This window comes from Anticarsia gemmatalis, chromosome 9 (assembly GCF_050436995.1).
Source record: "Anticarsia gemmatalis isolate Benzon Research Colony breed Stoneville strain chromosome 9, ilAntGemm2 primary, whole genome shotgun sequence".
Taxonomy (NCBI): Eukaryota; Metazoa; Arthropoda; class Insecta; order Lepidoptera; family Erebidae; genus Anticarsia; species Anticarsia gemmatalis.
This window is the reverse complement of record NC_134753.1, coordinates 5,615,893-5,642,806: the sequence shown is the minus strand read 5'-3', so window position 1 is coordinate 5,642,806 and position 26,914 is coordinate 5,615,893. Positions and strand designations below refer to the sequence as shown.

At 33.8% G+C, this 26,914-nt stretch overlaps 2 protein-coding genes across 2 annotated transcripts in view; one reads left to right on the top strand and one right to left on the bottom strand.

Annotated features, from left to right (window-relative positions):
* LOC142975552 (limbic system-associated membrane protein-like) overlaps positions 1 to 10,255 on the bottom strand; it is a 122,457-nt gene extending 112,202 nt beyond the window's left edge. The window contains exon 1 of the mRNA XM_076118478.1: positions 10,045 to 10,255. Within this exon, the coding sequence (XP_075974593.1) occupies positions 10,045 to 10,093 (49 nt within the window). The 5' untranslated portion in view covers positions 10,094 to 10,255. The remainder of the gene's footprint in view (positions 1 to 10,044) is intronic.
* A 3,206-nt stretch (positions 10,256 to 13,461) lies between these two features.
* LOC142975634 (phospholipase A1 member A-like) lies at positions 13,462 to 16,395 on the top strand. Its single transcript, XM_076118606.1, has 6 exons — positions 13,462 to 13,586; positions 14,102 to 14,174; positions 14,357 to 14,496; positions 14,997 to 15,266; positions 15,690 to 16,026; positions 16,280 to 16,395. The coding sequence occupies exons 1-6, from the start codon at positions 13,550 to 13,552 to the stop codon at positions 16,323 to 16,325; spliced, it is 903 nt and encodes a 300-aa protein (XP_075974721.1). The 5' UTR covers positions 13,462 to 13,549; the 3' UTR covers positions 16,326 to 16,395.
* The last annotated feature ends 10,519 nt before the right edge of the window (positions 16,396 to 26,914 follow it).

Here is a 26,914-nt window from a genome sequence, read left to right as displayed (position 1 = left end):
ATAAGCTTCGTTATAATAAGTGAACTTGTTCTGGTAGGCTTAAATTATAGATTGATTTAACGAATGCAATTACGGATAAAATCAGATATTCTTTAATCAGATTATAATAATATTCGGACCGATGGTTAGATATAAAAGGCAAAACAAAACAGTCAACCGATAACAATAAACCTAGCTAAACCTAGTAAAAAAAATCACGTTGAAAAATGCAGGTTTGTACGATCCTAGATCTGCATAAAATATACCTGTATGGAATATTTAAACGAAATAGAAACAAATATTTCTTTAACGTCTTGTAATTCACAATGAACTTCCAAGTTAAACCGTCAGGGGATTAACCGACAAACTTTTAAATAAAGGAATTAAAAAGTTCGAAACACAGCTTTTCTTTAAAGATTGAGTAAAAATGTACTTCTGAGGCACCTGGTACAATTATAACATTGCTTTGAAACAAATTAAACAAGTGATTACTGAAAAATATATACTGTTGAACATAGTAATTTACTGTAATTTTGTAGTAAATACAACGAAGAATTTTGATTTCAATGTAATTTAACATAAAATAAAAAGGCAACACGCCTGTAGTCTAAATTGTTTTAACCCTTAAGAAATAAAAAAATGCTCATTAATATTGTTGTTAAAAAAATTGAAAATATTTATATTCTTTAAGCAGCTTCTTTTATTTGAATAACGAATGGCTATCGAAAAAAAAACATATTTTATTTCCATTTATATACACAATTATTCTTCATAATAATACTGTGACAATTATTTCATCTGGTCTGAAATAAAATAACTTGTAACGTCAATTTGATAATACAACTATGTATTGACGATCGTCAGTGAGAAGTTTACAGATTCTTTAGAATTCACGCCTTTTGTAAAATATTATGAACTTCCGATGAAATAGTTTTGAAAATACCAGTTCTGTCTAGGGTTATTTGGAGATGGAGAGTCAGGAATGAAATTCGTTTGCAGATATAATTATTTGACCTTCCGCTGATGAACACAAGAAACATAATCTAAAAAATCCTTTAATTTTATAGTTCGTTATCCTTGTCAAAAGCAATACCGTTCTATAATTATTCTTATGCGTATGTTACACACGACGTTGGTAAAAAATTCAGATAACTGTCGAACGTCATCGAATCGATTTATCAGAGTGCATTAAAAAAGATGAAACAAAAACGTTTGATCCTAATCAAAACTGAAATTAAAATAACGAAAAGCGGATTAGCTGTAAAACCATGATAAAAAGTACAGCGTTAAAAGCAATAATTAAAACCAACACGACAGTAAGAGCATTTCGCTCCAGTACTCGCCCGGGAGATCGGCCATTTAACCTCTTGACCCATTGTAATAAAGTTAGTAAGACGGGAATTTCATTAGTAAGCACCGAAGGCGGAGCTGCGATGACTTAACTTATTAAAGTATCGTTACAGACACGTGACTCAATAATAGCTTTGTACGCACAGGTTGCTCAATCGCTGATTAAAACACTATTCACGGTAATAGTCGCCGACCGTTTATTTCGACTGCTCACATTTATTATTCTCGAAGTAGCAGGGAAAATACTGTTACAATATTGTTTCATATTTGTACAGTGTTGGATCTGGCAATAAATTTAAATCATGACCATATTCTGTTTTCGAGAATGTGAATCCGCGGATTTGCATGTTTCTGTTCGCAGGCTCTGCGCTGCCGTTTACAAATGAAGAACAAATCCTTTTTTTGTCAATCCTTTATATTTATATACACATAAAATGCAATAGATAAACAACACCGTAAGATATAAGAGCTATAACTCTTCGCGGATAATTCTTTTGAGGAAAAAAGGTTTGTTATCTGCTCAGGATTCTCGGATTTACTTAGACACAATTGGGTTTATATTTACTGTTTATTTGCGTCTATACGAACAAAGAAACAGCTAACGAGTTAAAACAAAGAAGTTCGTTTGAGAATCAGTAGGCAAACTAAGTTTCTCAAGAAAAGGCCAAGGTCTTTTTAATTGGAATAGGAATATTTTATACGGTTCTCATTTGTTTTCTGTATTTTCCGCATAATTTGGAGAAAAGGAAACATGAATTCGATACTTTCATGAGATGCCGGCGACGTAGTACATCACGATTTTGCCAGAAATAGGAACAATTCACATGTTTTAGGCAGATGATCGTCTAACCCGGCCTATTTTTACGATTTGCACTGAGCAGTGAGCATAGAAAACGATATGAATTCAATATTTCTAGATTGCTCGCGCACGTGTCAAGAATCAAGATCTTTCTTGGGAATTTTACATTATATTGAACCCGAAATACGTGGAAACGAAGTCAGCTAAAGTAATACAAATATGATTGTAATGAACCATAGTAAAGAAGAAACAGACAGATTTAGCTACTAACTTTTTCAAATAGATTAACCAAACTTACAGTACATGAGGCAAAACACTTTTTACTTTAAATGGCTGGCTATAGAATACGACTGAAAAGGGTAAACACTTTTTATTAGTGCTCAGGTAAACGTTTAAGGTTCTAAGCGCTATCACGTTATAGAGAGGGCAAAGGATCCTATATCGGGATATAACGAGGTGACTGAACAAAGACAGAAAACAGACAACTAGTAAGCAGGTATCCAAATATAGAAGTTGCGTCATCATCCCTTAATCTCTTAAAGCAAGGTCAAATAGAACATAATACGTCTATAGGATAATAACATGGTTAGTAACGATCCTTATGAGGAAAATATTATTGAAAGCTTTTTGGATTCATGCCCAGTATGGTCATTAGGGCTATTCCCCTCGACAAAGAGGAACGCTGAATTTTTATGGGTTTTTATGACATTACATTACTTGACATCAACATTTTTTGCGATAACCGAATGTAATATAACGTTATTTTAGAGAGGTACGAATTGCGTTGAAGATACAAAATACGCTAAAAAACAAAAGTAGTAAATTACGTTTACCGTCCCCACCATCAACATTGCGTAAATTAAATGTTGAAATTCACAATGGAGTCCCACATCAGTAAGGCCGAACGTGAAGTTATGGTGGGAAATGTCAAATGCAGCTCCCCATTAATTCCCGTACAGGGAAACCGTGCCAAAAACTGTAAAATAATCTCTAACTCCGAAACAATAGTCGTAAAAGTCGGAAAAACCTTGGCAGATACATTATTTGTCTTTTAAACTTTTATTTCGGTTCAACAGTTCCCGATGTTGACTGTGCTAAGTAATCACTGGATGGGAAGTGTTTGAGCCTTTGTATGCTCTTAGGCTAATCTTGAAACTGACCCGGTTTTGTCAGAGATTTGCGCTGACTAATGGTTCAGCCGAATTACAGCTTTTTGTCTATCAGAGCTAATTGCGACATCATGCTAGTTTATGAATAATATGACATAAATGTGATATATGATGCTTATAAAACTTTGTTACAGTTTAATAAAAGTATACATTTATCGTAGCCTAGCCAATTCTAATCTAATTATACCTGAGTGAAAAAATAAATGTTCTGTTAATCTATTTTAGACCCCTGACCGAGCGATGCAACATGTTTCCCATCAGGCTATCACTGTAACTATTTTGTATTTTTATGATACCATCCATTAAAGCGCCACCCTATATTACTTCGAGCCTTTTACTTACATTAGTAATCTGTTTATGGTTTTTTAAGTAAATAGATAGACTGTTCGTCAAACAAAAATTAGGCCTAATCATATTATTAGTTTTAAATGAAATAAGAAAATGTGAGCGAATTTATTAACTACACTTTTGAATTCATTCATTCATTCATTCATTGGCCTGTATACATCTATTGCAGATGATTAAGAATATACTTTTGAATATACCAATAACAATAAGAATGAACGTCATGCTATAAAACAAACATTCCATCGCCTTCTTAGTTATAGTAGTTATCAAAATGTGCTTTTCATACAACTAAAATTAATTTTACCCCTCATTGATTGTAAGCTGGATATTACGAAATAGTTTAGCAGAAACCGCTGTAGTTCATTCAAATTTTCATAACCGACCAACATTATTATGCAGCACGACTTTTCCCTGATATTGCACATGTTTTTAAACCACATATTGCCGAGCTTGAAAAACGCATCCAATTTGAAGTTTTAGTGAAAAGCTAAATTATTTACGGTTACGTAGATAAACGGATATACAACTTCGATCGACTTTCTTTTGTTCATCTTTATCCAAAATTGTTTTACTCTTTTTGTCAATCAGATAGTTTTAGTTTTCCTGCGCAGTATGTAATCATTCGGAAGTAAAGAGAATCTTAACTCTTTTGATTTTATATCTTAATAGATATTGTAGATTAGATTAAAATAAGAAATAAAAGAATTAAAATTACGTTCATTCTTTATCAATTATATAAAATATGCAAAACACAAGTAAGACAGTCAGATTCAGTTTCGAAGCTTAAATAGTGTCGGATAACCTATCCGATAGATAAGGTGACAGCAAATGTAATTATCTGGAACTGATGCAATCGGTCATTGGTCTAGTAAATCTGTTAAGACTACATGTATATTTCACGGTATAATTTTCCCAGCTACTCTACCAGGATTATTTTAACAGGATCCGACCACATGCAAACCTAGTTATAATCAGCCGTTTAAGCCACTTTGCAGTACAGTTAAGTAACCGGGTTAAGATATAAACGGTGAGACCAGAATCACTTTCAAATGAATATTTCACCAGGTGACATCCTAGCCGACAGCCTCTGTGGCGCAATCGGTTGTGTTTCCGACTGCTGACCACGGTCCCAGGTTCGAATCCCATGATGAACAAACTGTTATTTTGTTTGTTATTTATATTTGATTATTCTCAGTAATAGTCCGGAGTATATAAACGTGCCTGGCGTATTGCAATAGGCTCGCCCTCTATTGCATTGGACTAACGTTGTTAATGGTGAAACGAGGACGTTTTTCATACACCTCTACCTACACCTTCTGGTATAACAGGCGTGAATATTGGCCAGTTAAGATACCATATACATATATACATGGTATCTTAACTGGCCAGTAAACATGACAAGATATATAAATGTGAATAAGGCAAAGGAAAGGTGTAAGCGTAGTGGTAGCATTCGCTGGACTTCATAGCTCTAACGAAAACATAGTGTCTATATGTGATACGGTTCTTCTTAAGAGAAAGAAAATGTCCTATCACTGATACATAATAATATGAACTCAGAAGTATCTTACTACTGTGTATAATTGCGCAGCTATTTTTGGGTTGCGGAGGTCAAGCAGCAGTTGATTAGTAAAGTGACTGGTAATTAATTTTTCTTAAGGACTAGCGTCCGTTTCTGACTTCGCTTAGTAGTGTAACAATATCTTCTTTATGAAGAAGAATGTTTAATGAAAGTAATCGGATCGATCCTGGTTATATTAAATATATGAAAGAATATTGAGCGAAATTAGTCTCTATAAGTAAATTGTCTTACAAAAACACCCAGCTAAAGATGAGGAACTCGGTTAGTCTTACATAATTAGGTTTCCGCAAGCGGCAGGTAATGTTCTTAGTATAACAAGCTTTCAATCCTCCTTCATAACATGTAGCATCACAAAACACGGGCATATTACGTAAGATAGATCAAAAAACGTATATACATAACCCACACTTATCTATACTTAATATTATAAAGCTGAAGAGTTTGTTTGTTTGTTTGAACGCGCTAATCTAAGGAACTATTGGTCCGATTTGAAAAATTCTTTCAGTGTTAGATAGTCCATTTATCGAGGAAGGTTATAGGCTATATATCATCACGCTACTACCAATAGGAACAGAGTACCAGTGAAAAATGTTGCAAAAACGGGGAAAATTTTTAACGCTTATTTAACGCAAGCGAAGTTGCGCGGGTCGGCTAGTTTAATATAATCCTGAAACATTTTCATGTAGATCATTAACTTAATTAATTTCTGGTACAAGTTAATTTGCGATCTTATCGTTATTAATTTAGGGGAAGTTTTTTTCGTGAAACTGCATTTTTTTATCAAAATGTTGATCGTGATGACTATCTGTCGAAACGGCAGTCATATGACAGTTACATAACGTGATGTTTTTTGGTATAAATAAGGTTGGTACCTACATTTTAATCTTTCTTTAAGGCCGCCGCTATTTGTCATCAATATTTCATCGGGGATTTTGTTAACATACAATTAACCTGCAATAAATTTTGTACATCCCAAATTGTTATTTTAGAAATTGCTTGTTTCAAAAATAGGATTATTATAATATATTATATGGGCAGCAACAAAACTTTGTATATTAAACCATATTCATTCATGACCATTCGCTATAATATACAACTACTTTTGTAAATGCGTTTCAATTCTACTAAAAGTGATAACTACATGTCATGACCCGTACTTCTCTATTTATACCTCGTAATTGCTGTAACGTTGTAAAATTATTGTAAGAGTTCCATGTACCGACGCTGTTTAAATGCATTCCCTCAGGATCTACTTCAAAACATGACAATGCATCCAATTAGTGTACGTTGACATAACAGGCTATTGTGGCTCTCCGTAATCGTCTCTGTATAACATAACAGCTACTCTGAACCACAAATCTACTTAAGACGATTAGGCTAGATCATCGAATTACCAGCGTCCATCAACACGTTAATACAATCAAACAAATATAACCCATCATGACAATTATTGTAACACTCCATTCAAACACATTTTGAGGTCAGGTTCTGATTCAAATCGCGTTGAAACGTATAATGAATCGACCATGATTGATGAATAAAGCGAGCGAAAGAAAGCCTCAGAAATGTATTTGATTCTTGACTTCATCCTTTATACTTCTCTCATAATCCCAGTGGAAACCTTACCGAAAGATAAATTACTACGTCTGTACGAATATCATCCATAAAACTTGTGTACTCCATCATAAAAGTACCAACTTTATCGCTACGTGTAATTATTTCATAGAATTTCCTGCAAAATTCCAATTGTTTACCCGGAAATTGTATCAAAGACAAATTGGTTCTGTTTAGTTCTTTTGGTAGATTTTTATTGAATTTCCCGCTGTGGCGTGGAATCAAAGAGACAGTGCGCAGAGTACGTGTGCCATCCAATACACGTCACCAATTAGAAGTGTTTCAACTGAAATGAATTCAATTTGTCCGAAGTTCACCGCACGCGCACTACAACCCATTCTATACATTAGAGTGCATTGAATGCGGACACAAGTATCAAAATATTATCACAATCGCTAATGAGATTCGGTTATTACAATTAAAATAATTACGAACGAACTTTAACGAGCGAGCGAGCGAGTTTAAGTCCAATTCAAAAAAGTTGTTACTTTATTTAGTTATACTAAAATGTTGTATCAGACATTTCGTACCTATTACGTAGTGGATATGTAAATGAGTGATTAGGGAAGGTTCAATTACACTAGGAATTTAGGTGCGCAGAAAGTTGCGTCGACCCGCACCGACAATAATAGCAGATTATCTTTAGAGGCTTGGTCAAAACCACTCCCATTTTACGACTGATGGGGAAATATCATGTTCAAGTTAATTCCCTTGATTCCGGCCAAAATGTGATAAAACAATGTGATAAATGTCCTTATCGAGCACCATAGGCGTTTTATGTTCTTTTATTGTAACATAATTACAAGATTTTGTAGCCCTCGACCCATTTATCACCATCATCTGGTTATAACGGTTATTTCGACATTGAATTTTGGGTTTACCCCTGTTTTCAACAGAATTAAAATAATTATACCTTGACCTTTCCGACCTTATCTTAATAATATTTTTTATTTGCGAATATATTTATTTCAAAACATGGACACAAAATGAACGAAAGATAAATATGATAAGAAATTGCACTCTGACCTCGATAATGCACATAAACTTGTAGAATATTAGGTATCCAATTGTCTTCGTATAGTTGTGTATGAGAGATACTAATCCATTATTATTTTAAAAATAATCAGGTAAAGGCAAGAAAGATATCAAAGAATTTTATTATTAGATTTCACTTACATAACTAAGTATGTTGTATACCTGATGACATAAAATCAAAGACTTATGCTTGCAAATTCTTTCTTCATAATAATACTGACATGGTCTTTTAATATTAAACAATATTTATTATCATGTACCACCATGATCAGACAACAATATCGATACGCTCAGTAAGGTTGCTATTTTTAATCGTAGCAAGTAGCGTAGCAAGTAGCGTAGCAAGTAGCGTAGCAAGCTGGCGTTCTTTGCCTACCGCCATTGAAAAAAGGTTTAGCTTTTTGTGTGGATATACGTATGTATATGTCAAAGGTATCATTAAAAGCGTTGTAATTGATTCTTTAGACGATGAAACGTACAGTAAACGCATTCCTAATTGCCCTGACCACGTTAACTAACGTTCAGATTTTACATTTATACTCAGTATTCTTCTCTCACATTAATAATGTTGACAGTCAATAGTTTAATAGATACTCCATTTACTGTCTTAAAATATGTTCCAAATATGATTGGAGGTTAAAGTTGTCTTTATATGAATAAACAGTTTTTTTTTTACTGCTTACATTCAAACTATCGATGTTCTGTGTACGTTACCGGTCGGCAATGATGAGGAGAAATACTAAGTAGTGTAACACTTTTTGTTCTTATTGCAAATATTTAATTTAAGATTTAAATTTAAAATTAAGTTTAGAAATTATGTATGATAAAGTTCATTATAATGACAATTAGCACCGCAATATTAGATACTAAAGCGGTGCTTATTTTGATTGCATTATTAAATGGGGTTCGGGTATTAATGTAGAACTAAGGCCCTATGATAAAATTAGAATATGATTTACCGTATGCTAAGAAAATAAAACTCATTTCGTTAAGATTAAAGTGTGATTTTCGAATTTCTTGCTGTCTCGTACATAATTATAAGGCAAAAAGTGACAAACTATGAGCTAGGTAATGGGTAGGTAGTGTGCAAATAAATTCAGATAATAATTTGCCATAGCAGTGATTTTTCCATCGTATTTATAGAGCTATCTCGTCATTCACCATGAATTTTATTGGTGCGTAACCTCATTAGTTGAACGAACTATAATTGACACACCGGCTGACCTGTCAATTAAACACGCTCATGGCCGACATTATTTTGCTCTTTCTCTGAAATGCTCCGACCATTTTGTGACAGTATTTTTTATAATCAATTGTTTCGTTTTGTGTAAAACTCAATCGTTAATCTATCTATCATAGTTTTCATTAATTACTCATAATTCTTTATGTGGTTACAGCTTATTTACTTTAATTCTCAGTTTTAATTTGAAGGACAGTAATAATATATAGTACTATATGAAATTTCAAATATTTTTTTTATTATAATAAGATGAAATGTGATTTCCCGTCATCCTGTCGCCATTTTTTTCGCCGAGGATCGTTGATCCTGATGGATGCACTGAAGGGTTTCCTTTACAAACATACGTGACATGAATGTACCCTATAATTGAACAAAGATATTCTCCCTCGTCGAGCTTCTTTTTTAAGAAAATTGTATCTCTCTTGTTCGAATAATGTTTTTCTTTCAAAAATTTAATTTAGAGTTGTTTTATTGATTTAAAACATATAACATCCAGTAAGATACTCATTTTAATAAATTTATAGATCCAAAATGTTGATACCAGATCTACAGAAATGAATTAAATAGATGAAATAGATCCAGGTATGTACCTACTAATTTACTTATGAAGCAAGTACTTATTGTACTGAGATCTAAAATGTAATACTATAATACATATTTTGATACCTACATCTTATGTATTATGTCATGTATAACATCGCACTAAATATAAATCAGCGCGATAAACCTCAATTTATACAATTCGTTATCTTGTTATTAATACTAAATTATACATTATTTATGTATACGACACTGTTGTTGCAACGTAATAAATGAATCATTTATCAAGAAAAACATTTAAAAAAATCAAAACCCAAATATAGAAGGCGATACTTCAATGAAAGTTGCAAGAACTTTCAAAAGTTACTGGGATTAAAGTTTCACATACCTGTACAAAGTATGCCGACGAAAAGCACCGCTGTCACTAACCACCGCATGATGTCAGCCCACGGAACTCAAACACTACACCTCATAGAGAACTGAACCTACTTAAAGACTAAACTTTTAAATTCCCAGTATCGGAACTTTTACGCGGAGGTTCGCTGAGAGGGTTAGAAGCGGCAGCCTGCAACGGTACCCAGCGATGAACTACCGCGGTCATTGGGCAGGAACGAACTCACAACCTTTTGACACGCATGCGCGAACTCTCGACCTCCCCTCTATTAGACTGATAAAACTGAAACGCATGTTATAATAATTCGCATGTATGAATTCGCCTAAAAATATTATTATTATATTTCATAAAAAAATAAGTAAAATATTTTAATTTATTAGAAGTAAAGTGCACTTAACCAAAAAAAATTCCGTTCGGGTGAAGAATTTCTATTGCATTGAAATCAATTGATAATTATTTTTGCTATAAACAAAACTTTGAAAAGTCATTGTTTGTTTCGAACCCTCGAATACTGACGTGGCGAATGACTAGATCAATCGGGTACTAATGCTCATTATAAAATTACTAATCACGGGAAATTCTACAACTGTTTTATTACGGGTTTTTCTTCTTAGAGATACTGTACTGAAACATGGACTTTGTTTGAACTTGCATGTACCTACAGATTACACTCGGCCATTAGCTGTTGAGGAAATCAGCTGATAATTATATGCAACTGATTATATTATTAGGTATTAATTTGTGTTTTCCGTGTAAACAATATTAGAAATTTGTCACTGTAACCGGAACATTACGGTACTTTTTTAATTTGTTTTATTTCTTTTTTATTATTAAAAATAAAATACAATGATAATTAATCAAAACCACACAGAAAATAGTATTAAGCTTCTCTTCTTTTATTTTTACATTTGTAGGACGTGGTAATAAAGCTTATTATATAAACAATAAGTCACGTTTTCCTTCGTGCTTCATAAGTCCCACTGTCATGAGCAGTAACGTCAGTTGTCAAGGAGAGTCAGCGCCCTCAACTGATCTTGTCAACCTCAATGTTAATTTATTATTTATTTATTTATTGTTATGAATCTAACCTAAATACACTCGACTTTTATATCATAATGCATCAATTATAAGAGATTACAGCATACATGTTCAATGTCTCAATTTGTTCATATTCTTTCATATAATTGCAGTTGGACTAAATACAGATTACTGTACTAAAAAAGTATGAAGTAAATGTAAATCATAATAAAGCCTAACAATCACAGGTAAGCAAAACATTGCGTTGATAACGCGAGACGTAATAAAAAATAATATTAACATCAAAAAGTCATTCGATTACCTAACTTTCTAGAAAGACTATACGATCAGATATAAATTCTATTGATAAAATTTGTTTACAAACAAATAGAAAATAGATTATCACAAATAGTTATTCCGGTCATAGTACAGTCTGCAACATTATCGATAAATTAATTTACATCATAGATAAATGATAACGAACTAGGTAAATAACTTAAAAACATTTTTCCATTCAATTTTGTTCGAGAAACAATTTGTTTAGTACAGACATAATAATAATATCATGCCTGTTGTACTCGAAGGTATTGGCAGAGGTGTATCAATACACCCACATTTCGCTGTTAACAATGTTAGTTCCTTGTATTGGGAGCGATCCTATTGCCATTCACTGGCCACCTTACTAAACTCCAAGCTACTATTTTTTTTTTATATAAATTAGTAAAGACTAATAGAACCTGACCCGCTTGAAAGACCAAGATCTCATGATCAGCAATCGAATACACTACCTACCGCATCACAGAGCAAGACAATTTGTCATCTGCACTATAATCTAACACAAAAGATACTATTTTTAAGGAACTTTTGGCAAACTACCGATACAAAATGAATACGAAAGTCAGCTACGGTAACAATTAAATATTCTATAAGAAGAGCAAGTGTATGAGTGTACTATTCTGATTTCATGATCATCAACATAACTGTTTTCTATGATTCAGACATCGTTATTACTCCGATGAGTTCTTCATTCCTTTTAAATAACGTATGTCTCGCTTGATTAAAAAAATAAATACAACTTTAGAGAATACTTAACTATTTAGTCCCAATTATATTTTTTAAATTGTGCAATGGTACCGATATTTTTCGGTTTATTAAAAAAAAAAAATGTCACTAAAACCGATGTGTATTTTGAATCACGAGCTATATTACTATTTAAAAAGGAGGAAGTGTTGCTTTAATTCTTAAAAAAATGGACATACATGAGTCTATTCATAAAATCAATAGTCTTATTTCCCATTACGAAGTAAGACGGTTAAGCTTAAGACTTCTAGCAACGACAACGACATACCCTGCCAAGTAATTTTGGGTCAGCAAGTGAGTGGCCCTCATAACTTATACCACTTGGAAGAGCAACACGCAGTGACTGCCAAGTTTCTTGCTGTATGCGTCAATCCAGGCTGAACTGACCTACAATTGAGATATTCATATTATTACAATATTGTACATTAAACTGGCATTTTTAAGTATATACGTATAAGACTCAGGCACTGAAATGTCACGTGCTTCTTTAGGCACGGGCGGACTAGAACTAGTATACTATTATTTTGCAATTTTCATCTTTATACGCTTCTTTTAAAAAACACTATCATCAGTGCTCAATTTAAAATAAGTTATTCAAATATTATGGTTAAAATTTTCACAGGCACGAACACAAAAATTACGAAACACATTTTGATGGGATTCAATTACACTCTGAGAATGTCCCTGTTAATGTTTCTGCGTGCGATTATTATTATTGGGTCGACTTACAAGCCCTTTTTAGCGTCGTAAGGGAAAATTGCTTCAGGGTCAGGACCCTTTTACAAGGGCTGAACCGCAGCGTGATGCTACAGGTATGTCATTAGACGGTCGACAGTGTCACGTGGCATAAATAATTGTTCTTATTTAAAGAAGGAAGAGCGAAAAGTAACAATATTGGAACAAAAACAAACTCCATTACAACGATTGTTAATTTCTACTGCAACACCTAAATATATAGTGAATAATAGAACTGATTTTCAATTAAGTGTAGCCACATATTAATTCTTGACTGGCTTCGATTTTTACAAGCGCGATTTTTGTCTCGTAGTCTTTAATAAAGATCATAGGTATATTTTTTAGTATTTAACTGGTATAACTTAGTTCTGAAGTACTTTCTTAAAATTAAAATCATTCCATTCTTGCAAAAATTACAGTGAAAAATAATTAGGGATAGATACGCATCTAATCGATAACCTATTTTTTACTGATTATCTTTGTCGGCAAAATTGTTTTCCCTTTAATAATGATATATTATCTCATATCATCTCTAATGAAGGGGACTTTTATTATTATCAAGGTAGAATGTTATCACATTATCTTGTTAGTCGATGAGGACCAGTTTTGTTTATAAACAATTGAAACTGCGAATTGTTATCACACGGCATCAAGTCAATCAAGCATAATGTTCAAGCTAGCTATTATTTTGGCGCTGGCATTAGGTAAGGTTTTTTTATTTGTTTATATGGGTTCAGGTATAAATGACGATTGCAAGTTTTCTTTCAATGTTACGACTTTCCATACCTACAATATGTACAAGATGGGGTCTTGCATGGGCAGTCTATTGTACAGTAGGATTTTTTAAAATTATACATATTAATTTATTGAGACCCAATTTATATTTATGTCTGAATCTAAATTCCAAATTTAACCCAATAATGTCCCACTGCTGGGCAAAGGTCTTCTCCCGCAATGAGGTTTAGGGACTTTGTATACCTTCAAAAACTGTTCTAAAGAACTCTCAGGCATGCAATGTTGCATCACGATATTTTCCTTCACCGATGGAACAAGTAATAATTATTTCTAATACACACATAGCTTTAAAAGTCAGTCGTGTGTTGCCTCGGGTTTGAGCCTGCAACCACTTGCGTGGGAGGTAACAACAAATACCACTCGGCTATCATTGCTCTTTATATTTATTATTTTATAAATATAATAATTAATTTTGTTTTTTCAGCGAGCCATGGGTTTTCAGTGCCTTCTAAGGATGCGAGAAACCAAGATTTGTGTGCATTCTATTTGTACACAAAGTACGTAACACTTTAACTATTTTTATAAGAATATATTTTTAACTCTTATAAGCTAAACCCAGTCTCACTTCGCCACTGTGCACAAAACGACCCCACTCGGTTATCACTTTCTTTTTGGTTGTGGCTGTCACTTTGTCCGCCAAAAACACAAGTATAATTAAAATTCACTTTATTGTTTTAAGGGTATCGCCGAATACCCTAACTCCTGTGCTAGCAGATAGCACAAAAATGGGTGCTCTTATAAAAGACGCGAATACAATAATTCTAATCCACGGTCATGAAGGAACTGCTTTTACATCACTTAATCCTGATGTGAAAAATGGTAAGGTTGAACATATTATTTAAAAATATTTAACTAAATTATACTAACTTTGCCAAGAATGCTTTCCTAATTACGTATGTAAGTACCTTATTTTTAATTTTGGTTAAAACTTATCACAAGTAGTGACCAGATTTAAACGAGATGTCCAGCAGTACTTTTAAAATGAGGAGAGTAACTATTTTGGTTACACTGAAAATTGTAGACCTTTATTTAAATTTATATATCGCAAATTGCAGCACAATCTATGATAATGAATTCTTAAAAAAATATTGTTTTTCTTTTAAACATTATATTAACCGGAGTACTGTGCGGCTTCAATTACCTATATAATTTAAGCCGAAATCTTCGAGTACTTCCATGCATCATCAAATTCAAGTCAGCGGTTCGGTTTAGCTCTGAAAAAGTAACAAATAGACATTTGTTTTTTTATTTTTTTATTGAAGTGCGAGAAAATATTATTTACCTGTTGAAACAAACGTAACTGTTTTGTGTTCTTTCAGCTATCATAAAGAACATAGACGGCGATGTGAACGTTATTTCTGTAGACTGGACGTCTTTCTCATCTGGTAGTTACTCAAATGCTTTAAGAGGAGTGCCCTTAGTAGCTGCAAGCATAGCTAACTTTATCACTGAAATGAATAAACTTGATAGTAATGATAATAATATAGTATCTTATGACAAAGTCCACGTGGTTGGTTTTGGCCTCGGAGCTCATATCGCTGGTCAAGTCGGTAGATCGATTGCGGATGGCAAAATAGCCCGAATTACTGGTAAGTTATACAAACCTATTTGCGCTTTACTATTTTGAGAATTAAATTCAGTAATATATAAATGTTACATATAACGTGTGTTTTTCGGTCAATTGTGGACGTACTTTACAAAAAATAAATAAATGTACCCCATGAGCAAGCTATGTATCCTTCACGCAGGCCAAGTCTCTTCAAAAACTATTTAAAAATTGAAAGGTGCAAGGTGTTAAATTTTGTAGTACTAGCAATACACCTTAAAAATAATATAGGAAAGTCAAATGTAATAAACACGTTATGTAGCGCCTTTCTCTCTTCACATTTAACATGTGCTGCAAAAAAGTGAAGGCATTGATCAGATTTTCATTCACTATTTTGTCGTTAGCCAGCTGGTTTCGATACTCGACAGTAGCAAAAATTATTAAAATAATTATTTTCTTCCAACAGGATTAGACCCTGTAGCCAATTCTTGGGGACAAAACTCTGCCCGTCTGAGAATCACTGACGCCAATTATGTTGAAGTCATACACACTGATGGCAGTGGACTTCTCGCCAACGGACTTGGCGTTCCACTTGGTCATGTGGATTTCTTTGCAAACGGTGGCAGCAACCAACCTGGATGTCTAACTCACGCGTGTTGTCATAATCGCGCTTATGAACTATTTGCGGCTTCGTTTGAAAACGATAAATTGGTGGGACACCCGTGCGCTTCACAACTACAATTAAATCTCAATAGATGTAACGGACCGACATTGAGGATGGGAACCAATGACGCTAAGATTGGGTAAGGTTTTCGAAATAAAGCCCATGGGAATAGATGTGATAATAACGACGATAACATTGTAAACAAACACTCACTAGTCAATCCGTAAAACGTCTCAACAGTTTGTAAAGTGCAAAATTATTCACGGTAGTACGAAACTTAAGTTTCAATGAGTAGTTAAGATAAGCAAATATTTTTTATTAGTTAGTTACCCAATATCTAATTATTTCGTAATTAACTCGTAATTATCATCTATGATTATTTTTCTTTACAGATTTGGAATATACCGGATTAACACTAGAAGAAATTACCCTTTTTAAACGGTGAATAATAATTGGCTTTTCATAGAATTAAGGAAACTGGCAAAATAAATGAACTTGATGACAACTACTTACTTTGTTTTTTTATTTTTTTCCTTGATTTTATTTTATACTTAGTAAAGAACGCGCATCTAATGATTGTTATAACCATAAATACATGGTTATATTAATTTTGACTGAACGTGTGAAAGTAAAAGTTAGGCTCCGTAACGAGTATATTAGCACAACTACAGTAGATACTGAACAGAGGTTAATGTTTGGTACACAAATAGTTTTAGAACCTGAATTAATACTTAAAAATAATATATTATGATACTTTTAATACTGAGAATATATATTTTCACGCGGACAAAGTCTCGGACAGAAGGTCGTTGAGTTAAGTATATAATTATATAATAAAATAATAATAAATACAATTCGAAGGAATTAAATTAATGCAGTTTTGTCTACTAGCCTTTTTTAATATCGTAAAAAGTTTGAGACAAAGACAGTTTTCATGCTACGTAGATAGAGACAACTAAGAACAAATTTTGGCTCGGAATGCCGCATTCCTTTACAATTTACCCGTCAGTTAACTTATAACAGATGAAACATTTGTTACAAGTTTGATTAAATCAAAAGTTTTTAGCGTCTTAGCGAGGCACCATGGGTCGGAGTTAAATGTAAAAGTGCTCAAAGTTATTTTGGGTTCCTCTGCTAAGTTCAGGGTTAAGTTGAAAGTTTCAGCTATCATTGTATCGAGTACTAGCTGACCCGCGCAACTTCGCTTGCGTTACATAAGGGTCATAATTTTCCCCGTTTTTGTAACATATTTTACTCGTACTCTGCTCCTATTGGTCGTAGCGTGATGATATATAGCCTAAAGCCTTCCTCGATAAATGGGCTATCTAACACTGAATTTTTTTTTCAAATCGGACCAGTAGTTCCCGAGATTAGCGCGTTCAAACAAACAAACAAACAAACAATCAAACAAACAAACAAACAAACAAACAATCAAACAAACAAACTCTTCCGCTTTATAATATTAGTATAGATGCGTATATTTGTCGCATTACTTAACTATTCTCGATCTACATAGGTGCATTTAATATGTCCTTCCATGATCCATCTTTCAGCCTGTCTATGCAGTAAAATTGAGTTGGGTTCGTGTATTACCGAAAAGAATGATTTGAAAATAATATTAAGCAGAACCAAGTCGAACCGTAGTCATAACAACTAAATACTTTTGTTAAACGAAAACATAGTGAATGTTTACAAAACAACTGGATACTAGCATGGCTAATCCGTCGGGATAAGTTTACTCGCTTAACTGAGGCTTCTTACTTATTTCACTTAATACCTTTTAGCTGGTCACTGAACTATTTAAAAGGGTACTTTACACTGAAGAACTCTATACTAAATACGTTCATTTGAAAATGTCTGTACAAAACATATTAGGTTTACGTATTAATTTGTAAAATTTTGTACAGGAGAATTTATGACCGCAAATACTAATTTCTACGAAAAAGTAAAATTAACTCCACAATATTTTTAATCTGTTAAAGAAACTAAGACAGTATGTGACGAATATCCAAATCTGTTTAGAATACACTGGTCAACAAACACGACTGCAGACGACTGAGACCACCGCAAGTTGCATGAATATGGTTAGCAAGTACAGAATACCACAACAGCTTACCTTTGAATTCACTACCGATATCTTACAATATTAAGCTAACAAAAATAATCTTAATTGAAATTTATATATTAACTCTAGAACAAAACCTAAACACCTCAATAAAGTTAAAATGTGTAGAACGATTGCAAAGTAGTCGAAACACCGCCTTGTAATAAAATAACCGCAACCAGTTTCAAATTTAAGAAATGTATTTAAATAATGCTATAGCCCAATTTTTGTATAATCTGTACTGACGAGTAGCGAGATTTTGACATTTGGAATGTACTGCCAAAATAATTCCTACAACGTCCGTTATAGGCGCTGATCGGTCCAGCCATTCACGCGTGATGCCGTGACCACGGAAAACGGATTTAATTTTTATATATATAGACAGAAATATAATATTTAAATTTTATAAATCATACAGTAGTGGAATGCAGTGACATATGAATGGTACGAAATCTGGTTACGGGTTTAATAATTACACTTATTTCATTTAACTGTGCGGTAAAAGGTTTACTATTACTAAATAAAATCTTCATGTAATCGCAAGAAATAAAAACCTCGCAGACAGGAAAGAACTTAACTCTTGGTGTAAAACAAGAGAAGTTTTGTAAAGACAAGATCTGTTATAATCACACAGACGTGCTCTCTGTACGGTATTCAGAAACTTCACGAGTAAAAGTAAGTATGAAAGTGCAGTCAACGAGACATGTGCAAAAGTATATTTACTGTAAAGCATAGCTAAACTAACGTTAGTTTATTATCTCTATCTTAAAAAGAATACTATAATTATGTTACCTATTTCAGCAGTTATTTCTCAATACAAAATTACATACCCACATTTTTTTTTACTAAGTGCCTTTTTTTGCAAATTTCGACTAAATAATTGAAACCTAACTATAACACTTATTGTCTGCTACACAAACGAATAGATTCCTATTCACCTATACATATAAAAACATATGTAAAATATCATCTATATATTTTATGGAAAATAATAATCGATGATTTTTTGAAATAAAATGATTGACAAGCTACTATTTTATGCCATATTAACCTTTCCTTTCTTAAAAAAAAAAAAACATTGAGTAAATTCCAAAAAGTGTTCTAAGCGTTATAATTTTCGTATGACACACAGAGCTAATTGGCTACGTTGGAATATTTGCGTTGATCAAGTCAATACCGTTTCCCTCTGTATTCTCATTGAAGTTCATTCCGCGGATCGTTTAACACGTCCACCAGGTGGCGGTAGTGGGACGTCAGAGCAGAACGTAATTGAACTCGTTAGGTGGCCGGCCAACTGCCTCGCACACAGCCATTTTCAACTATTTTATTTACTCCCCTTTGTTAAGATCCTTTAAACATGGAGTTATAATGTAAGTCAGGTTAATAAGAACACAATTTCAGCTTATCAAAGAAGATAACGAATTGTAAATGTTTTTTTAATGATTCGACCACTATAACCACCGCACGTTTGGCGCAGTGGTTTAAGCGGTCTCCTCGCCGCAACAACCGTGGCGCCGCGTGTGGTGGGTTCAAATCCCACCCGGGACAAATCTTTGTGTGATGAGCAAGAGTATTTGTTCTGAGCCTGGATGTTAATGTATCTATATAAGTATGTATTTAGAAGTATATAAGTATGTTTATCAGTTATTTGGTTACCATAGTACAAGCTCTGCTTAGTTTGGAATCAAATGACCGTGTGTGAGTTGTCCAATAATATTTATTTATTTATTTATTTATTTATCGACTACCGACAACCGGCCTGTCATTGAGAAATTTTGTATGAAAATCTGATCAGCGCCTCCAACGGGTGTCGTGGGAAATATTATGGCAGTACATTCTAAATGTCAAAATTTCGATACTCAACAGTACCGCCTGTACAGAATCGCGCTACTGGTTATCAAAGAAGATAGCGAATTGCATTTTTTTTAATGCATTGTGAATCCTTCAGTCAATAGGTCCTAAATCGTAGTTATAAAATTGAATCAAAAATGTTGCAGTATCAAATCATTTTATAAGAAACTTTGGTTTTATTTATTTTTCGTCTCTATTACATCCTCATCAAATAGCAAAATTAATTCGCTGTAATTTACTATTGAATTTACAAACAATATTTGCAGACTGCCAAACACGTTACACCGTTAGAGCAATACTATGTTATGATTTGATTTAGCTAACTTTATGTAGTTTCCGCTGTGGGGCTAATAGAGCTTAGTTCTCAGGAGCGTTGACTGTAACTTTGTTTAATACATAGAATATTCTAATATTTAATATGTAAACACATAGGAATCTCCTTTGCATGCTTAATCTTTAGAATAGTCACATACATTTACAAAAATGACTTAGCAAATTTTATTCCTATCATTATAATTGTTATGCCATCAAAAACATTCTGTAAAATTTCCAAGTCTCGCCGTAAAAAGTTGTGAGATCTATATAATACCAAGTCGATTAATCTATTTAGTCTCTACTTAAAATACATTCTGTCTTAAGTTATTACGTATGTTATTATCATGCCAATTTAAAAAAAAATACGTTTAAAACAAATAGACCGACTTGGCCATCGCATGATTTGATTATTAATTTATACGAGGCGCCCATAGCCAGTTGCGCTCACCGGTCGGTAAACGATCTGTGGGTTAAGCAACCCTTGGCGCGGTCATTCCATAGATGGGTGACCGCATAGTGGTATTTGAACTGGGCGTCTCCGTGCTTCGGAGGGCACGTTAAAAGTCGGTCCCGGTTGTTATCTACTACGATAACAGTCGTTAAGCCATGTCAAAGGCCTTCGGGCGGCTTGAACAACTTTGACACTAGGTTGACCACTAACCATACGATAAGAAGATTATTAATTTGTATCACACTACACAGCACGAGGAGAAGCTAATGCTCCCGAAATGTTAATGGCGAATTTGTGTTTTCTTGCGATGACCAAGTCGATCTATTTTGTTTTAAACGTATTTTTTTTTTAAATTGGCATGATAATAACATACGTAATAACTTAAGACAGAATGTATTTTAAGTAGAGACTAAATAGATTAATCGACTTGGTATTATATAGATCTCACAACTTTTTACGGCGAGACTTGGAAATTTTACAGAATGTTTTTGATGGCATCTCACTTCTTTTTGTAGAGGGAACATAAGTCCAATTTGCATGTTAAGACGTTTTTTTTTCATAATTCAACATATTTTCCTAAGGTAATGTTGTTCAGTTTCATGGGCTAAACACCCTTACCCACCCTATACCCCCTCCCGTTATGCCTCATATAGTAGGTACCTATCTACACCTATTTATTTTATTTTCTACAGTAATAATGATTCATTAACTGCAAATGTAACCTTGTAATCCTATACATTTATATGGAATTACAAAGTTATTGTTGCAGTTAGTGTATTTAGAAAACTGAACCGAAATTAGAAAATATTAAATTATTCCCATGATTAAGACACTAAACCCTATATGTATTCTAAATTTGAAGCTTCTAAGTCTGCTAGAAGTACCTTAGACTTTTGATGATCGGTGAGTCAGTGAGTCAGTGAGTCAGTGAATCAGTGAATCAGTGAGTGACAAAATTCAGAAACTTTAACAAGTTGTCATTCTTAAACTACTGGTCCAAATTGACTGAAATTTTAAATATACCGTGTATATACAATGACTGATTAGTTGCTGAAAATTCAGGCTTCTTGTTTTATCCGCAACGAAATTATAGGGGTGTCAAAAATAGCCCGAATTGCTTCGAGAAAAGGATGGTACGGCCGTGCCGCTTTTTTTTGCTCGACTTGCGGGGGCACTTCCGTGCCCCCAGATCCCCGAAGTTAAAGGTAAAGGTGTAGAAAATATACCCAGTATACCCACTTTTCGCCATTCAAAATCTAAGTCCATGCTATTTACCGGGCACGTTACCAAACTCCGGGATACTTGAACTAAATCGAAAGCGAGATCTCGTCGTCAGCAGTCATACACTACCGCTCAACCATATTACGGATGTATATAGAATGAAATCTTTTAAGGATCATATATTTAAAAATCGGTGAACTGCGAGTCGAACTCGTACGAAAGGTTCCGTAGGTACATCATCTATAGAAAATCACGTTTGTTCTAAATGCACTTAAATATTTAGCAAAAACATACGAATAATCTACGTTTATTGTATGGGAACCCAGCTCAATATATTTTTTTTAATATTTTGTAAGTATTTGTTGCTATAGCGGCAACGAAAATACATCATTTGGTAAAAAATCAACTTTCTAGCTATCACGGTTTAAGAGATACAAGCCTGGAGACAGGCAGACAGACAGCGGAGGCTTAGTAATAGGGTCCCGTTTTGCCCTTTGGGTACGGAACCCTAAAAACAAATAAATTCAAATGCGGATATACTGTAGTATGACGTGACATTTCACATAGTTTTACACGTAATAGACTTACTTACTTAAGTTTCATTATACTCACTACGTGTGCGTGATGTTGAGGCTTTTAACTAAAGTAGCCTCTTAAAGCGTAGGACGTATTAGACTTTATTAGAGCATTCACTTATTATGGAACATCCTGACGAACATTTGACAATGTGAGATTTTGCCTACAGCATTTTTATCTTAAAGCAATAATCAAACTAGAACTTGTAGTGCATATAACTATTTGTGGATGGACACAAAGGAGTATTTGTTCCGCATGGGAGTCGAGACTACGGCCGCCTAGCAGCTTCATCATTTAAACTATTGCACCTCAGATATCATTCACCTAAGATCGTATTTGTACCTGATAGATTAAAAATTATTATTCCTTTTGGTCCATACGTTGAAACAAAAATCTGGGGTTTCGTATTGTACGATCGATTCGCCAACGAGTGACAAGGTTCCATGACTTGAAGGACTGGAGTCCAAACCGAAATACACAGAGTGAAAACTTGTTCAGCTCTAACAAAGATATGTGCGGAAATGTTGCTACAACTTGAATACGATTCATTTTTAAACCGTCACTATGGTTGCTGTATACTAGTAAAGCAACAGGAAAACAATTAGAAATTATTTAGAACCGTTTTTAATATTCCTGTAAGAGCCAGTCCACACGGCGCTAGTGTGGGCTAGCTTTAACTTACTTTTATTCTCTCATTTTTTGTTGCAAAGTGCCCAGCCCTGCTCTTGGCCATCGTCGTGTAGTCAAGACCTTACCCCTCCCTATTTCGGGGTAAAATACCAAAATATGAAGTGGTAAATAAACATTTCGTTCTAGTATTTTGCAGTCATCTCAGAAAATTTAACAATTCTTCCAAGCGTTTGATTAATTGTGGGTAGAGACATTACAGAATAACTTTTTCATATTTCTAATAATACTTCCAACTAATTCAAGATATCCACAAAGTGAGTGAAATTAATTAAATCAAGAGCATTAATATAACGCCATGAATTGCCGAAACACAAAGCACAGTACAATATTATTGCTAGAGAGATGTAATTAAATTATTAATGGTTGGCTAATGAATTTAACTTCACGGAAACCGCTTATCCGTCTCTGCTAAATGCATTTGATTCATTTAGACCAAGTGTTGTAGATATATATCTTGCTAACTGATAGGAATGAAGCAAAGGAAGTTTGTAGGGATCGTAGTAAATGGTGTTTTTTGGCCTTTTGCTACAACTATGGGGAAAAAGCGGCACTTTGATGCGTCAGTATGAAAGTATGTTTAGACATTGCTCGCACTGACTGTTACTTTCGCGTCGCGGAAACTTTTATGTCTACAACAACGGACACCAAGTACAACCAGACCCGAAACAAAAACATTTAATTCTGTGGATAGCACTAAAATTTGTTACGTGTGTGAATCGAAGCCACGACCCCTCGACGCACTATTAGTGACATGGCGACTTTCTGAACCACGTGACCGAAACCATTTTTTTTTTCAAATGATTAACTCTTGGCATTATTTTGTGTATGACTTTAATAGTCCACCGTAATTTAAACATTTACACGCTTTATTCGAAATATTACAGTTACATAAATATGTTAAAATGCACTGAATCCCACAACAGAGAACTGATATTTACATAATGACCTCATTTTTCCATTTCAGAATCGCGACTGCAAGTAATAAAGGACTGAAAACTCTTATAAACCATTGGCGTGCATTTAACATTACGAAGAGTATGTGTGTAATTTTCGTTCTTTGTACGATAAATGATTCGTATAATACGACTTTCCTCCTCCTCTATCGACTATCGACCACTATCGCTATCGATATTTTTTGTATGAAAAACAAATCAGCGCAGCAACTATTATTACAATACATTTTAAATGTCAAACACTTGACGTTCGATGGAATAGAGGGACGATTGTCTACAGACAGTACTATCGAATACAGAGAATTCGACATCCAAAATGTATATCAATTTAATTTGTAGGGCACTCACTAGTGGCGCTGAGCAGATTTTTAAACGATTTTTTTTTATACCTAGATGGTTGTCGATAGCCGTTAGTGGAAACCCGCGTTACAATTGTATCGTATGGAGTTTGACATTTTAAAGTTACTTGATAAAACTTCCTACGGAGTTCGCTAGAGCTAGTCTCCGGATAAATTTTATATTATAATGTTATTATTTAGTCAAAATGCGAACAAGCTTGTCTAAATTTAGACTTAATCAATAAATTAGTTAACGCCTCAAAGGCGAATGGAAATGTCAATCAATGTCAAAATCAAAACAACCCATTATCCGCAAAAGTGAGCCTCTCCCTTTAACAACAATGGTTTACTGTAGAAACTAGCTATTTATTGAAAAAGCGTATTAATAATAATATGATAAGGCTAATGCCTTAATTTTTTTGATAATGACCTATCTAGTCTTGGTTTTCAAGCGTTTAAAGAGTCAATTCAAGGACTTTTTAAAATTTTTAGACAGGTGCTTATTTATAATTTATTAAGCTTTTGAAATTTGAATTAATAACCACCTCTTTATCATAGATTACATTATTAATTGCATGCAGCATTTTTCTTTTGATTTGATATTAATAGTGGCGATAATTGGAGCGGGAAGCTACTTCTCAATGGCAAATTAAACCGAGAGTAAAATTAATTGTTCCACAACTCCGTCAAAATAACGAGTAATTAGAATCCCTTCAATTCTCGTCCTCTTTGACCCTTCTAGAGAATACATTTGGAATTACGATACGTTACTCAAGAAACTAACGAACTTGTGAAGCACAAAAATAATGAATTACCTACCATTTCTGGTTACACATATAAATCATATCGCGTCACGTCTGTTGGCCCGACGTGTAGTGATTGATTAATTGATTGAAGCTCCTTGTTAATGGCTCCCTAATGGTACGGATATGGTCGCACATGAATACACGGATAAATAGGCACCATGCGTCTTAGAAAATATTGTTAATAAACATTAATCCAATATTTTAAACCAGCTGCCCGGCCCGACTTCGTCCGGGTTTATATAACCTGGTCCCGATAACCCAATTCGTGAGAATTTGGATCCTGGCAATCCCATACAAATATTAATTACAAACACAAAAAAAAACCAATTTGGTGTAGTTGTTCAGAAGCTATGTGAGATTCATTTTTATTTATATAGAAGATTCATTCGGGTCGGGCAAATTGCTTGTATTTTTTTTTATGTAAGAGTACCTATTTCTCAATAGTAGCCCGAAATTTGGTAACGTAATCGTTATAAGACAACAGAACCCACCCCCCGTAGCAGGACTAACTCAATATTATAGTCATTCATAAACCTCTGCCTACGCCTGTGAGTATAACAGCCATAGAAAATAAATGCGAATGAAAAAGTCAAACACGGAAATATCAACATAAATGAAGTCTCTACAAATTGTAGACGAAGTTAGTCCAATTATCTTATACAGGCATAAAACAAACTATGTAGTGAATGTTGTGATTGTGCAATATTTTGTAACTTATGTGTAGTGATGGCAAAGTGACATTGTTTATATACCGACATCCAAACCGGTCGATAGTAATTTCACTTAAATGCGCCAGTGGTTCCAAAATGTTGTACTCATCTTTCGCTTCAACGATGTTTTGTGTTACAAAGCAGTCTAAGTTATAATGTCAGCTACAGTTTTCTAGTACTTCATTGATATTAGTAACTCTTTCAAGCCTACTGAATATAATTTCATTAGACTTTGATTGTTAATTTTGAATCAACATTTCAAACACTTTTTAACCAGAAAAATCTTTGTGTTAGTGAAATAGCGACCGAACTTAGTGTCTGAATAAAATAGTTGTAAAACGTATAGTCGTACACTTTGTTGAAATCAAGTTGCCAAAAACCGGTCATTATCTTTGAATCATGCGTCAATACTCTAAGCACACATAATCACTTAACACCAATATTATAGGAACACCAATTGAGTCGTTCTATCGCACTACGCTATACACTACTACCTGAAGTTCCGCTCTATAATAGGGCCACTTGACACGTTCAGTCAACTATCGGCGCAATCTAGGTGCATTCTGTGCCAACCATTCAAAGGACACTACAGCAAAAACGATTGCTGGAATATTATCAGCTAATTGGCTTCGATTGAGCTGTTACTTTCTTTTCAGAGACTCAAATACTAAACGTGTATTTTTCTATGTATGAGTATGTATTTTTATATCTACTAGAAGACATCTAAAGATGTGTAACAGATTTATTTGCAATATATACATGAATATGTATATATTTATTATATGAATATATATACCTTTGCTGTTTACCTACATACCTACTGAGCCTAGTGTGATGAGCAGATTGATGATTACCATATAACAGTCTCGTTACTGAACTCAGGGCTGCTAGCCTAATCGTACTTTCCTCGACCCGGAATCAACACTGAGATCTTGCGATCAGAAGTCGATTAAAAAGCTGCTCGTACCAAGAAGATAGGATTTTTTATAAGTACTATTTTATTTTTATCAAC

Excerpts from the sequence above, each read along its gene's own strand:
- LOC142975634 (XM_076118606.1), top strand. The coding sequence starts at position 13,550 with ATGTTCAAGCTAGCTATTATTTTGGCGCTGGCATTAG. Across the intron at positions 13,587-14,101 it reads TATTTTGGCGCTGGCATTAG|CGAGCCATGGGTTTTCAGTG; the intron begins GTAAGGTTTTTT and ends TTGTTTTTTCAG. Across the intron at positions 14,175-14,356 it reads GCATTCTATTTGTACACAAA|GGTATCGCCGAATACCCTAA; the intron begins GTACGTAACACT and ends TATTGTTTTAAG.